The sequence below is a fragment of the Danio rerio genome, chromosome 6 (genome assembly GCF_049306965.1).
Source record: "Danio rerio strain Tuebingen ecotype United States chromosome 6, GRCz12tu, whole genome shotgun sequence".
Classification (NCBI taxonomy): Eukaryota; Metazoa; Chordata; class Actinopteri; order Cypriniformes; family Danionidae; genus Danio; species Danio rerio.
The window spans coordinates 37,527,083-37,541,875 of record NC_133181.1 but is presented as its reverse complement, the minus strand read 5'-3'; the positions used below and the strand labels follow the sequence as shown (position 1 = coordinate 37,541,875).

At 33.1% G+C, this 14,793-nt stretch overlaps 1 protein-coding gene across 16 annotated transcripts in view; it reads left to right on the top strand.

Moving 5' to 3' along the window:
* ddr2a (discoidin domain receptor tyrosine kinase 2a) overlaps positions 1-14,793 on the top strand; it is a 72,787-nt gene that overhangs the window by 39,798 nt on the left and 18,196 nt on the right. For all 16 annotated transcript variants that reach the window (XM_073905880.1, XM_073905877.1, XM_073905879.1 and 13 more), the window contains exons 3-8: positions 6,207-6,309; positions 6,726-6,957; positions 8,616-8,763; positions 11,728-11,830; positions 13,894-14,077; positions 14,307-14,547. In XM_073905880.1, coding sequence (XP_073761981.1) covers positions 6,207-6,309; positions 6,726-6,957; positions 8,616-8,763; positions 11,728-11,830; positions 13,894-14,077; positions 14,307-14,547 — 1,011 coding nt within the window. The remainder of the gene's footprint in view (positions 1-6,206; positions 6,310-6,725; positions 6,958-8,615; positions 8,764-11,727; positions 11,831-13,893; positions 14,078-14,306; positions 14,548-14,793) is intronic.

The following is a 14,793-nucleotide window of genomic DNA, read 5'->3' as shown; positions in this document are numbered from 1 at the left end:
GGATGTTTACTCAATCAGACTGTAACCGTCTACTCTTGGAGAGCAGAAAAACCGAAAGTAAATACACATTTTACTCTTTACTATAAAAAAAAATGCTGGGTTCCACACAATAATTTCATGTTGTCCCAACACAAATCTATGAGGGTAGTCTAAAGGTTTTATCAAATTTAAGTGGATTGAACATTACTCAATTAAAGGTGCAGTAGGTGACATTTTTTTTGTTGTGCTGGTTGAAAGTATCTTCACATTCCAATAGTATTGATTAAAGTAAATGATCTAAATTAGTTTATATGTATATTTATATTCTGGGTAAGGCATAAGACAGAAAAAAAAGTTCATCCAATTAAAAATTTGCAGGCCGATAATTTCCATAATTCTGATAAGTAGCCCAAACTGTCTGTCAACAAGTGTAGATTTGTACATCTGTGCATCCCTTTTTACTTAGATAGATCCGCCATTTGCGCGTGCAAATCTTTTATAGGCTACATATTAGACACTGTCAAATCGCTTCCAATTTTGTTTTATTTAAGCGTTATTCAAATGGTTATCACAAAATCAGTCTATTGGTTTCATCACTGTTTCTATACTTTTTTTACGCTGTTGTAAGTTTAGGATCAGATATCTGGCTGTGTTTTCTTAATCTGTCCTTGTGAAAGCTTTTTTTTTCTTTCCAAAAGCACAGTTGGCTGTGTGTCTACAGCTGAACAGTGCTGTGTTTTCACTGGATGTTTGATGTATGTGGCGCTCTTGTGTCAATTGTCTGACACTGCTTTGCTGCATTCACAAAGCTATGAAAACTCTGCCTTGAAAGATGAAAGCATATACACTTTCTGTCTGTATGTGTGAATATTTAATCTGCTTTTTTGTTTGCTTAAAATCATATTACAAAAAATAACTAAATTATCAGGTGTAAAAAAATGCAGGTATTGCAAAAAAGACGTATTAAAATATTCTAGACATGCCATTTTACACTAAAACATTTTTTTTTTTTTGTATTCACAATTATAATATATTGTGATAAAACACTATGCCTCAACCAAAAGGGTTGCACTTCTGTTTTCTAGTTATTTCTCTCATCAGTCACTCTGAAATTTCAGATAGTAATCTAACATGTTGCAAAAGTGGTTTTAATAGCAGTCATGTCTATGTATGATAACTCTGCTTTTTCTGCTCTTATTTGTAATGTAGAAATGAGCACTTTCTATACACTTTCTGTCTTAATGCAAATGTTTGAGCTGAAATTATACAATTTAAGAGCAAAAAAAGGAGCTAATGCATACAATACACTATTTATGTAATAATGTATATGTATACTAATACAGTGCTCAGCATATATGAGTACACTCCTCACAAATCTCTCTTTTAAATTCATATTTTAATAGGAAGCTATACAGAATTGTATTTGTGCATATACTTTAGATTAGTCAGTACTAAAGTTAAATCTGGTGCTTATCGTACAAAATCTACGATAACGGTGAAAAAACTAGTACTCCCAAATTTATATATATTATAGAAAAATATTAAATACAAATATTTAAATATTTTTAGCAATGTTTAGCTTGAATTCAATTGTATTCTCTTTCAATTTCTAAATATTTTTGGTGACTAAAATATGATTTGAATAAATATATCTGTTTAATAAACCTGAATGATGTTTAACAGAGCAAGGCAATTTTCACAGTGTGTCTGATAATATCTTTTCTTCTGGAGAAAGTCTTATTTGTTTGATTTCAGCTAGAATAAAAGCAGTTTTTAATTTAAAAAAAAAACATTTAGGGACAAAATTATGAGCCCATTTAAGCTATATTTTTTCAGTAGTCTACAGAACAAACTATCATTTTACAATAACTTGCCTAATTACCCTAACCTGCCCAGTTAACCCAATTAACCTATTTAAGCCTTTAAATGTCACTTTAAGCTGTATAGAAGTGTTTTGAAAAATATCTAGTCAAATATTATTTACTGTCATCATGGCAAAGATAAATTTATCAGTGATTAGAAATGAGTTATTTAAACTATTATGTTCAGAAATGTTTTGGAAAAATTTCTCTCCGTTAAACAGAAATTGGGGGAAAAATAAACAGGACGGCTAATTATTCAGGGAGCAAATAATTCTGACTTTAAGTGTCTGTGTGTGTGTGTTTGTGTTTGTGTTTGTGTGTGTGTGTGTGTGTGTGTGTGTGTGTGTGTGTGTGTGTGTGTGTGTGTGTGTGTGTACACGCGCACACACACACACACACACACACATATGTGTGTGTATAATAGCAGAAAAGTAGACAAAATGTCTGTACATTCCCAATTTTATTTATTATATATCATACATTCATAAGTAAATGATAAATTAAAGCAACTTCTCTTTTAAATAAAAAATTTGATAGAGCTGAATATATTTTAATTTATTCACAAGTTTATCAAATATGTTTACTTGCTATATATAAATTATTTTAAATAAATAAAATATTATCTTAATAAACATAAATGTTTGTTTGTTATGAATGTGAATAAACATCGGAGTATCTCAAATACTGATTTACTTACTAAACACATACAATGCTCAACATATTTGAGTACACTCCATGTTGAAAATAAATATTTTTTTCCATTTCTCAGTGAATATAGGCAATGTATTTTGGTGCAATTTAACAAAACAGATTTATTAAACAGATATATTTATTAATATAACATTTTAGTCACCAAACATATTTAGAAATTGAAAGATAATACAATTACATTCAGCCAAAATATTGCAAAAAATTACAACCTACAAAATTTTCAATATGTTTAATTCTCTTCATTTTTTTTCTTCCTTTTTTAAATTTGTATTTAATATTTTTCTAACACAAATTTGGGTGTATAGTTTTCAGACCGTTATTGTAAGTTATTTTGGTATATAGATTTGATTTCAGTATTGACTAATCTAATGTATATGCACAAATATAAGATTATATGAATTTAAAAAGATAGACTTTTGAGGGATGTACTTACATATGCTAAGCACTGTATGTGTAATATGTACAAAATAAAATATTTTTATCACAAACATCCGTATTTGACATTTTGTCCGGTCTTAGCTATAAAAGTAAATGTGATTTAGAGAGAGAGAGAGAGAGAGAGAGAAAGTGATGGGGGAGGTTGATGTCGTTCTCTTACATCTGGAAGAGCTTTTTGTTGGGGGATTCGGCTCGTTTTGGATTATATCAGCTTGTCATTGCCAAAACCAAGCCTCTGAGGTTTCCCCCATCTTGACTTTTAAGCAAACATTTGGAGGAGAGACAGAAAAAAAAAAATTGAAAAGAGAGACAAAAAGTCCTTCACCACTATCCTTGCTATTGCTGGCAGGATCACAAAGGCTATTTTGTTGAAATGGAGGGGCCACTTGGAATAGGAGTGTCCTTGTACACTTTTTTCTGTTTTAATGTCCGGATCTTCATGTGGATACTCAAAGTAAGAGAGAGATATTAAGAGAGATTAGGAGGGTTTATATAAATATTTTCTGTTGCTCTGACAGTATCAGGTGATCGTGCAATCAAAATATTAAATAGTGTTGTAAAATACACTGTTCAAATGGATATAATTCTAGCATTTATGAGCCGATGTTGGTGGTCCAAAAACCTTCTTCTGTTTAACAATTCTTCTTCAAGACTCTACTCTTCTCAGAAAGCAAATCTGAATAATTTTTTTTTTTTTGTCTATTTAAAATAAAAACCTGCTTTTTAAAATTCAATTACATTTATTTTTTATTTCAGTTAATTGTTATTTTTTATAGTGCTATAACAATGTAGATTGTGTCGAAGTAGATTAACATAGAAGTTCTAGTAAATTGAAGCTGTGTCAGTGCAATTTTCAGTTCAGTTGCAATTTTCAGAAGTTGCAGGTGTTCAAGTTGGCCCACTGGATCAATATGAAGACTTGTCTGTCACTGGGGTCTTTCAGGAATCAGTCTCATGCTCTCCACTTCTTCATGACTGACACAGCATTTGCTCAGGATATGGCCTGGTCCAGGATTATGGATACCTCTAGAAGTGCTCTGTGGTTGGCATCATCTCTTCACAGGTCTTGGATTACATCAAATCTCTACAGCAGAGACGCCCAAAGGCTGGCCCATTGTACCCATTGATTTGGCCCACCATCCCATCTAAGAAGAGAGTGAGAAGGATAGAGAGAGTTGAAGCGAATGCCTTTAAAAGAGATCGTCAATTATAATTTGATGTAATCTTTTTTGCTTGTTTTATTGCTGAGCTACAAAAAAATGAAACGAAATGTTTTGATTAAATTCATGTATTTAAATAGTTGGATTAAATGAATCTGATTTTTAAAAATGTCACTCGACATATAGAGGACTATGAAAAAGACATCAGTGAGCAAACAAGGCAAAACTAGTGTAACTCCATTCTTTTAAAAATTAGATTAATTAGACTTTTGTTTTTACTGTAATAAGTTCATTATAAAATAAAATAAAAATTATGCTGTATTAGTTAATAAAAAGCATTATTTTCTAGTTATTTTTAAATATCTTTGGCCCTCTAGCTTAATAAAGCACTATAGATGAAAATAGTAGTTATATAAACAAACATGTAATGCACATTAGTATTTCTAACAATAATGTCTGGTGTATGATGACAAGAGTAGTATGTCATACAGATATTTTTTGTTTTCTTAAAAATATTATAACAAAAAAAAAATAATCAGTTGTAGATAAGAAATGCAGCTGAGAAAAATGTATTTCAATATTCTAGACATTTTACAATAAATAAAACACTTTATGGCGAAGTAGTGGCGCAGTAGGTAGTGCTGTCGCCTCACAGCAAGAAGGTCGCTGGGTCACTGGTTCGAGCCTCGGCTCAGTTGGAGTTTCTGTGTGGAGTTTGCATGTTCTCCCTGCGTTCGTGTGGGTTTCCTTCGGGTGCTCCAGTTTCCCCCACAGTCCAAAGACATGCGGTACAGGTGAATTGGGTTGGCTAAATTGTCCGTAGTGTATGAGAGTGTGTGTGGATGTTTCCCAGAGATGGGTTGCGACTGGAAGGGCATCTGCTGCGTAAAAACTTGCTGGATAAGTTGGCGGTTCATTCTGCTGGGGCGACCCCGGATTAATAAAGGGAGGGACTAAGCCGACAAGTGAATAAATGAAAGAAAAACACTTACATTTTTTTTTTTACTGTTATTTGTAATGTAGAAATGTGCACTTTTTGTAAAGCTGCTTTGTTATTCACATTAGTGCTATAGAAAAAATGCAAATATATATGGTCCAGAGGTGCGAATCCAAATGCAGTTTATTTATCAAGGTTGTACAGGCAAAACAGGAACAAAACAATATCATAAGGGTAATTCAAAAATCATGGTCAATATAAAGGCGAGAGGTCCGACTAGGCGGCAATGGGTCAAGACGAGGAACAAGGCAAGGATCAACACACAGTAAAACAAACAAGGAAGAAACACTTTCAAATGTTCGTGATAGAAACTAGACACAGCAAATGTGTGAATAAAGGTGAGGTGTATTTATAGTCCTTGTAATCAGTATAGATGAGCAGCAGCTGTGTCTGTGTGTGAGTGTCCGGTCCGGATTATTGTCAACTGCTCTAGAAGTTGATGAGCGCAGGGAGTTCTGGGAGTTGTAGTTCATTCAGCAGCAATCTCCAAAGAGAAAACCCTGCTGGCGATTGTAACAAACTACAGGAAGTAATCGCCAGCAGAGACAACAACACTGGCAATAACAACAGAAGGGGAAGCCTCTGAATCGCATAAGAAATCTTTCTGAGCTTTCATAATTGCAAGATGAACATGATTTTACATTTATATTTGAAAGTTATTTAAAGTCTATTTATTGATGTGTATAAAAAGTGTACCAATTGTTTTAATTTGTTTATTTATATATATTTTTATTATTTTATTTTTTATTATTATTACTACTATAGTACTATTGTTGTTGTTGTTGTGATAATAATAATAATTATTATTGTTGTTATGATTGTTATGGGTGTTTCCCAATGATGGGTTGCAGCTGGAAGGGCATGCGCAGCGTAGAACATGTACTGGAGAAGTTGACGGTTCATTGCGCTGTGCCGACCCCAGGTTAAAAAAGGGACTAAGCCAAAAAGAAAATGAATGAAAACAATGAATGAATGATTGTTATTTTTGTTATTGCTATTATTACATCTTAAATAGCAGTAGTCCCATAAACACTACTCTTTTTTTTTTTTTTTCTCCAGGTGTGTGTCGGTCCCCATTAGGCATGTCCAGGGGGCAGATTTTAGATGAAGATATATCAGCTTCAAGTCAGTGGTCAGAATCCACCGCAGCAAAATATGGCAGGTATGAAAACACACACAACACCCACACACATACATATGAGTTATAGTGCAGGTTATCTTGGTTGGAGCAATTTAAAGCACATCTGGTGAAATGTGGGTGGCCTTTTCAGCTTCACTAAAGTGATGTAATTATGCTTCCTCCATATATCACATCTTCACTGATTGCAAGTGTTCACATTTCCCTGCGACCAAAAATGAACTGTTTTAGACTGAATTATGATGCAGAAAACTCAGTTGTAAAATGAAGCAGTTTATTTATTTATTTATTTGTTTGTTTGTTTGTTTGTTTGTTTGTTTGTTTGATGTTTATTAATTTATTTATTTATTTATTTATTTTTGTTTGTTTGTTTGTTTGTTTGTTTGTTTGTTTGTTTTAAATATTTTGATAATTTTTTTTTTTTAATTTATTTGACCTAGACTGGACTGTGAGGAGGGCGATGGAGCTTGGTGTCCTGAGATCCCAGCAGAACCAGAGAACATGAAGGAGTTCCTTCAGATCGACCTGCGCTCTCTGCATTTCATCACTCTGGTGGGCACTCAGGGGCGACACGCAGGCGGCATCGGCAATGAATTCGCCCAGACGTACAAGATTAAATACAGCCGTGACGGAAGTCGCTGGATCTCCTGGAGGAACCGACAGGGCAAAGAGGTGCATGATTAAAAAAAAACACCATTATAAACTATTCAACGTCTCACTGCATATGTGGCATCCTATTCAACTTCTTACACATTATTGTTGAATGGAAACTTCACAAAACAAATAGAGATTGGCTGTTAATTTACTCATTATTTAAGATTTAAGTGACTTTTTGTTTTCAGTTGAACATTAGAGAAGCTTTTCAGCAGAAACTGTGGTCCTTGGTGATTCATAAAATGCTAATTGATGGCTATTGGCAATAGGAGAGTTAAAAACAGACTAAATTAAATTAATTTATGTGACTCCTGATGATACTCTGAGGTCATATGAAGTGAAATGATCAGGTTGTTCTAGAAACAAAACATTAATTATGATTTTATTACTTTTCAAGCCTTAGCAATGGTCCTGAAAGTCTTCATGACAGTTTGGAGCTTTCTACATCTTACATTAATTACTTTAATTAGGTTACATTAATTTCGAAAATGTAATAACATGTATGAAAATAATATAGAGATATGTTACCTTTTTGGGTGATGTCATTTAAGAATAATGTTTTTTTATTGTTTAATATAATATTTATTTATTTTAGTTTATTTAAAAATATATAAAAATAGACTTTTTATAATATTTGTATGTTTATTGCAGTTTTACAATACACAATATTATTGCAGTATTAAGTATTACAAAGGAATACAAAATATCACTAACCCTTTAGAAGTATTATTATATTATAATATATTATATTATATTATATTATATTATATTATATTATATTATATTATTTTATATTATATTATATTATATTATATTATATTATATTATATTATATATAAAATGGTTTTTACATCAAATCAAAATCTTGGCAGTCTCAACATTCAAATGTTTTTGAATTGGAATGTCTTTGTTTTTTTTTGTTAGTTTTTCCTGTGCCTCTGTAAACAGAGTCCTTAAAGAAATGGTTTACTGGATCTGGTGTGGCGATCTGAACCAAACACTTCTGCAATTAATTGGAGCACCGGCTGTGAGCCAGAGCCCATAACATCTGCTCCTGACCTTACTGGCCCTTTTGTTTCTGAATGACTTGCTTAGAAGAGACCAAAAAGAGCTAGAGTTAAAGAGGACCATTCATTCATTCATTTTCCTTTGGCTTTGTCCCTTAATTCATCAGGGGTTGCCACAGCGGAATGAACCGCCAATCTATCCAGCATATGTTTTACGCAGTGGATGTCCTTCCAGCTGCAACCCATCCCTAGGAAACACTCATTCACACACATACACTATGGCCTATTTAATTAATCAAATTCACTTACATTGCATGTCTTTGAACTTGTGGGGGAACACCTGGAGGAAACCCATGCCAACACAAAGAAAACATGCAAACTCCACACAGAAACGCCAACTGACCCAGCCGGGGCTCGTACCAGTGACCTTCTTGCTGTAAGGTGACAGCGCTACCCACTGTGCCAACGTGTCACTTAAAGAAGACCAATGCTTGTTGTGTCCACATACTTTTGGCCATACAGTAGTCAACATTTGAAGTGTATCAAAACCTTTCATCGAAGCTGTCCTAAAACTATTGAACACCCATTCTTATCTTAGGACAATTTTGAAAAATGTTTTTGATCCACTTAACTGTCAGAGTCTAAATGCATTTTTAATGCTTTGTGCAGGTGATTGAGGGAAACAGAAATGCCTATGACATCGTGTTGAAGGACCTGGAGCCGCCCATCATTGCCCGTTTCGTCCGATTCATGCCCGTCATTGATCACTCTATGAATGTGTGTATGCGTGTGGAACTGTACGGCTGTGAGTGGCTGGGTAAGTCTGATTACTAGTTTTAAGAGATAGTTCACCAAAAAATGACTTTTACTTACTTTCTTAAACCTTTATGAGTTTTTATTGGAGAAAAAAGAAGATATTTTGAAGAAAGTTGAAAACCTGTTGACATCCATAGAAAAAACAAATACTGTGGAAGGCAATAGTTACAGGTTCCCAACATTTTTCAAAATGTTTTCTTTTGTGTTTACCAGAAGAAAGAAACTCATGAAGGTGTGAAACAAGTAAAGGATAAGTAAATGATGACAGAATTTACATTTTTGGGTGAACAATTCCTTTAAATACTTCAAATCATTTTGTTTAGTCAACGGGTTCATTAAAAACCAGAGGTGCAAACAGTACCTTAAAACCAAACATAAGTAAAACTATTTTGAGTGTCTGATTTTAACAGTACATAAAGTGATCTTTCACCTAAAAAAAAAAAATTGTTCCTCACTATTTACTCCCCCTCAACTAGTTCCAAACCTTTATGAGTTTCTATTGAACACAAAAAAAAGATATTTTGAATAAAGTTGAAAATATGTAACCATTGACTTCTTTTGTAGTTGGAAAAACAAATAATATGGAAGTCGATGGTTACAGGTTTACAGCTTTCTTTACAAAAGAAAAACAGCCAATTTGTTAGAAGAGCAATAACATGTTTTTTTTCTCAAAATTTAAATAAAATTAAGTAGCTCAACAGCATTTTAATCATCTACAGATACTACAGATAAGTCTCAGTTAAGCTAAACTGCTAAAAAAAAAAGGTCTGTTCAGTGTAAAAGGATGAATAAAACAGTCCTGAAACAGTGAGCTTGTACTGAACGTTCTGTTTTCAGCCTCATTACTGACTCTGTACTGTGTCCTAGTCGCAAATGTAAAACACCTGCCAATCAGAAACCACCCATTAACACACTCACAAAATTTCCCTCTTGACAATTTGAGTGAGTAAAGGTAAACACACACAAAAAAGAACCTTCAATGTTGTGTAATCTGGAAGATTACCATTTAGTAATATTGGCAAAAATGTTGGATACCTTGCAAAATAATTTTATTTCTCATCTTTTAAAGGATACTTCAAGCCAGGATGAAATAAATAATGTACAGTGTTTATTTTGCTAGTGCACATAGTGAAGGTGAACAATTAATCCACTGAAACAAAGAATGAGTTTGAGTCTCCTGTTTAATAGTTGGAAAAATAGGTTTACCTGGTTTACCTGGATTTTAAATACAGTAACATTACTCAAATACTTCACAACACTTAAAGAAAATTAATACTCAAAGGAGTAGTTTACTAAGAAGAAATAAGCATTTACTCACCCACATGTTGTTTCAAATTTTTATGATTCATGATTTTTTATGATTTTTCTGAAAAGTCGTTTTTATTATTAGATTTACTTTAGTTTTGACAGTCACTTGCTTAGTTTCTAAATGACTCGGTTGAATGAATACCACAGTAGATATCGAAAATAATATAGTACGTTTTGAACCATACTGTAGTAAATACTTGAATTAATCTATTGTGGTAATTCTATATTTGTAATGGTAATACAGCAGCTAATATAAGGAAATTGCCTAATACAGTACTGCACTGTTTACTGTAGTAAAAACTAAGGTGTAACAAAGTGCTTATTACAGTTTATCAAAATTGTTAATACTACAGTAAGCTTTAGCAGTGTTTCTCAAACTTTTTTAACCAAGTACCACTTCAGAAAAAAAAAAGTGACCAGTATTGAAATATTGTAGCATAGTTGGCCTAATTAAGCAGCGACAGCTCTGCATTGCTCAACAATTAGCCAGATTATTTCCTATTATTAATTATATGTATTATTGTTGCCATTTTAAACATTAGAAATAGTTAGGTAAAATAAAATGTCAATGTGCTTTTAAAAGTTAATTAATGGCATTGTTCACAGAAAACTGCTGTACTTATATTAATGCATAGTAGCCTATTCTCCAAAACCTGGAAATGTTGCTTGGACCATGTATATATAAGATATTTGTATATCTTTCAAATCAAAACAATGTATTGTAATGTGTATTTTATACGTATCTTGTATTTTAATATGATTTGGAATTACATATTTAAATTAGAAATTACATCTGTTTACTGCTTGTCATTTTCAGTACGCCTACTGTATGTGTCAGAAAAGCAAATTGCATTGCATAAATACAGTGCTTGACTAATTCATACGTGCGGCATTTCCATGATTTGGTGCTAATGAGATCACATCTTTAGTTAACCGTAAAGGTTGCGTTAACCGTGCATCGACCACTGTTTTCAAGCAAACTCGGGTACGGTTCGCGGTACCTCATCGTGTGTGCACACAGAAACTTAAATTTAACAATTTGTATTTTTAACAATTTAAAAATTTAACAATTATTAATCATATTAAAAGTAAATTGTCTTTGTTATTGTACTGTATGAATTGTTCATATTTAGCAAAAATATTTAGCTAAAATGAGCTGTAACAAGGCAGATAAGGGTTTTAGCGATTTAATAATCTTAATGTTAATACACTTTTTTTAATGGACCTTTTTCATTCCACAAGAGGTTTAAAAAAGATTCTTTAGATTATTAAAATGTTCTTCATGCTATGAAAAACCTTTTAACAAAATGTTTTTGAGGAACAAATAGCGACTATTGCATCACCATCTGTGGCATCACTGTGAAAACCCCTGTTTTATTTTCCTGGCATGTGTTTCCAGGACAATATTTTCATTTTGGCTATATTTAATTACATATTGAGTCCTCACAACCCCTGCAATCTCTCTCTCTCTCTCTCTCTCTCTTTCAGAAACATTACAGTAATGTTTTAATTGCTGTTATGGACATTGTAAATGCAGATGAGATTGTTATCATTTTTGTATTGACAACTCACTTATTGGGATGAATCTGCATTTTGTCACAGTACAGCACCCTCCTCTAACATTTTTAAAAATAAAAGACTGTTCTCCTGTTTCTAGATGGACTGGTTTCATATAATTCCCCACTCGGCCAGCAGATGAGTCTGAATGGACAACATATTTATCTTAATGACTCTGTGTATGATGGAGCCATGAGTTACAGGTCAGTACCTTTTTATACACTTGAGAACAAAAACATTACCAATCAAAAAGTTTGAGATGAGAACTTTTTTTAAAAATAAAGTTTCGAAGAAGTCTTGCCCAATAAAATAAGTCTTATTACCAATAAAATGGTAATATTGTGAAATAGTATTAACATTTTTAAAACATATTTACTTTTTCAATTATCATGTTTTATGATGTCATTAATTCCCGTTTTTCACATTTTACTCTGGTCTTCTTTGTCGCACAGAGAAAATATTTTAATATGCTGATTTGCTATTTTATTATGATGAATTATTATTTGTACTCATTCAATAATAATGAGCCTTATATTTATCAATGATGACATTTTTTCCTGCTCCATAGTTTTGTTTAAATCGTAAAAATATTACTTTTTTTTATATTATTGGATGAAAAGTATTTAAAATAACAGCATTTATTTTAAATAAACCCAATTTTATTTTCAAAAATTTTTTTTTACATTTATAATTGTCTTTATTTTAATCTTTTACTCTTAAACAATTTCATGTTTCCTTGACAAATAAAAGCTCAGATAAACTGAAATGGTACTTTTGAATGTATTACAATTTACTCACAAATATGAAGCACAACATATTTTATCACTGATGATGATGATGATGATGATGATGATGATGATGGTGATGATGGTGATGATGATGATGATGATGATGATGATGATGACGATTCATATTCATGGTTTGAACAGACCGGATGCATGCATTGTACATGGAAATTCTGATCCAAGATCAGTTACAGCACAATATAGCCACTGTGTGTTATTGTCCTGTTGCTATGAAGACAGGCTTCAGGATGGATGAGAGTCACAGTGGTTTCACAATGTTCAAGGAGAACTTGAGTCACTGCTGCCTGAACAATACCTTCCATGACACAGTGCAAAGCGTGTTTACCTTCTTGTGTGTGTGAGTGTGTGTGTGAAAGAGCTTGCAGAAAACCGCAGAGTTGAAATCCACTCATTCATACTAGTCATTAAACTAGCACAATAGAGACGTGTGTGTCATCATAGCTGTAAAAAAAAAAAGACAAAGGCTTATATAATAGCGCCATCTAGTGGTGATGTGGCAGAACATTAAAGGAAAAGCCAATGACTCACAAAATTACAAATACCTAAGGCAACAATACACTCTGACTAATAGATAATAATACATAATTACTTTATTTTACTTATTTTATTTTAACCTATAGGTTATATTAAACTAATCAAATTCTAAAATAACAGCATGCATTATTAAAATACAGATTGATATACCATTGTAATGTTTTGGATAGTAACAATAACAATAAATTAATAATAACAATAGTATTTCCTGTGCTTAGTAAAGCTGTGGCAGTAATACTTGAAAATAAAAAGGATTATAACGTCAATATGACTGCATGTGACATCCTGTGCCTGCAGGGACCTTTTGGTGCTCTCTGAAATTTTCTTCTAAAATGAGCAGATTTATTAGGCTCAGGAATACAAAATGTATCGCAAAGAACGTGCTGTTTTCATTGCTTTTTACGTGAATTAACTGAACATAAACATACAGGGTCCCACACAATTTATTCATGTTGTCCTAACACAAATTGATTAAGTTAGCTTAACAAATTTAAGTGGATTGAACATAACGCTGCCTAAAATTATCCCAAAAAATCTCCAGAATTGTTGTTTTCAGTTGTTTCTGCTCATTTTTAAATAAGGAGTTTAAACAAGCAACATTCTTTGAGAGTCTGAGAAAATGAAAAGTCAATGACGATCACACAATTTCAAATGCTCAAGGCAATAATATACTCTGACGAACTGATAATAAAGCATAATTACTCATTTCTGATAATGAATTTAATTTGTATTACTCTATTTTATTATTATAACCTAAAGACTATATTAAACTCATTAAATACAAAAGAAATAGCAGCATGCATTATTAAAATAGATTAATTTGCCATTGGAATGAAAACTTGCAAATTTTAGAAGAAAAATTCTGACGGCTTTTGCATCTCAATATACAAGGAACACATTCATTCTGTCTTTATTTTGCCCTGCAGTATGACAGAAGGACTTGGACAACTGACGGATGGCATGTGCGGCCTGGATGACTTCACTCTCAGTCACGTCTACAACGTTTGGCCTGGTTATGACTACGTCGGCTGGACCAATGAGAGCTTTCCCAACGGTTATGTTGAGATCATGTTTGAGTTTGACCGCACCCGCAACTTCACCACCATGAAGGTACAAATGTCTGTCGTCGTACAACCACTTCTCTCCACTCCAGTCACATAAACTTCCCAGGAAATCAAGCGTAAGAGGGTGTTGCTAAATGTCCAGTCAGTGTAATTGCTGAAACCTAACACAATTAGGGCTTAGACTTTGGAAATTGGGAGGATTAAAGTATTTGTAAGAGGTTTAAACAAGCTCTACTTAAACTACACCCATCTCTTTTAATCCCAAATTGATTCAGGTGCACTGCAACAACATGTTCTCCCGAAGAGTGAAGACCTTTCAGAAGGTGGTGTGTTATTTCCGCTCAGAGCTGGATTGGGAGGCGACGCCTGTATCATTCAGCCCGGTGATGGATGATGTGAACCCCAGTGCTCGATTCGTCACCGTCTCGCTCTATAACCACATGGCCAGTGCTATTAAGTGCCAGTACTACTTTTCTGACATCTGGATGATGTTCAGTGAAATCACCTTTCAGTCAGGTTAGTAAATCTGCTTGTTAAGATGGGATATATGGAATACTGTTTCCAGGTCCAAGCCTTTATTTACTTCAGTTGAGAACTCAATTACAGTACTAGTACTCAATTACAGCTGTGTAATGACCATTCTTTAGTGAAGTCACACATTAAGCCTCCTATTGTCTTTGTGGAGAGGTAAGCGTGATCGAACACCCAATAAGGAGGGAGAGCATGCTAGGAGCCAGGCGGCTAATCAGCGGGTCCCTTCTT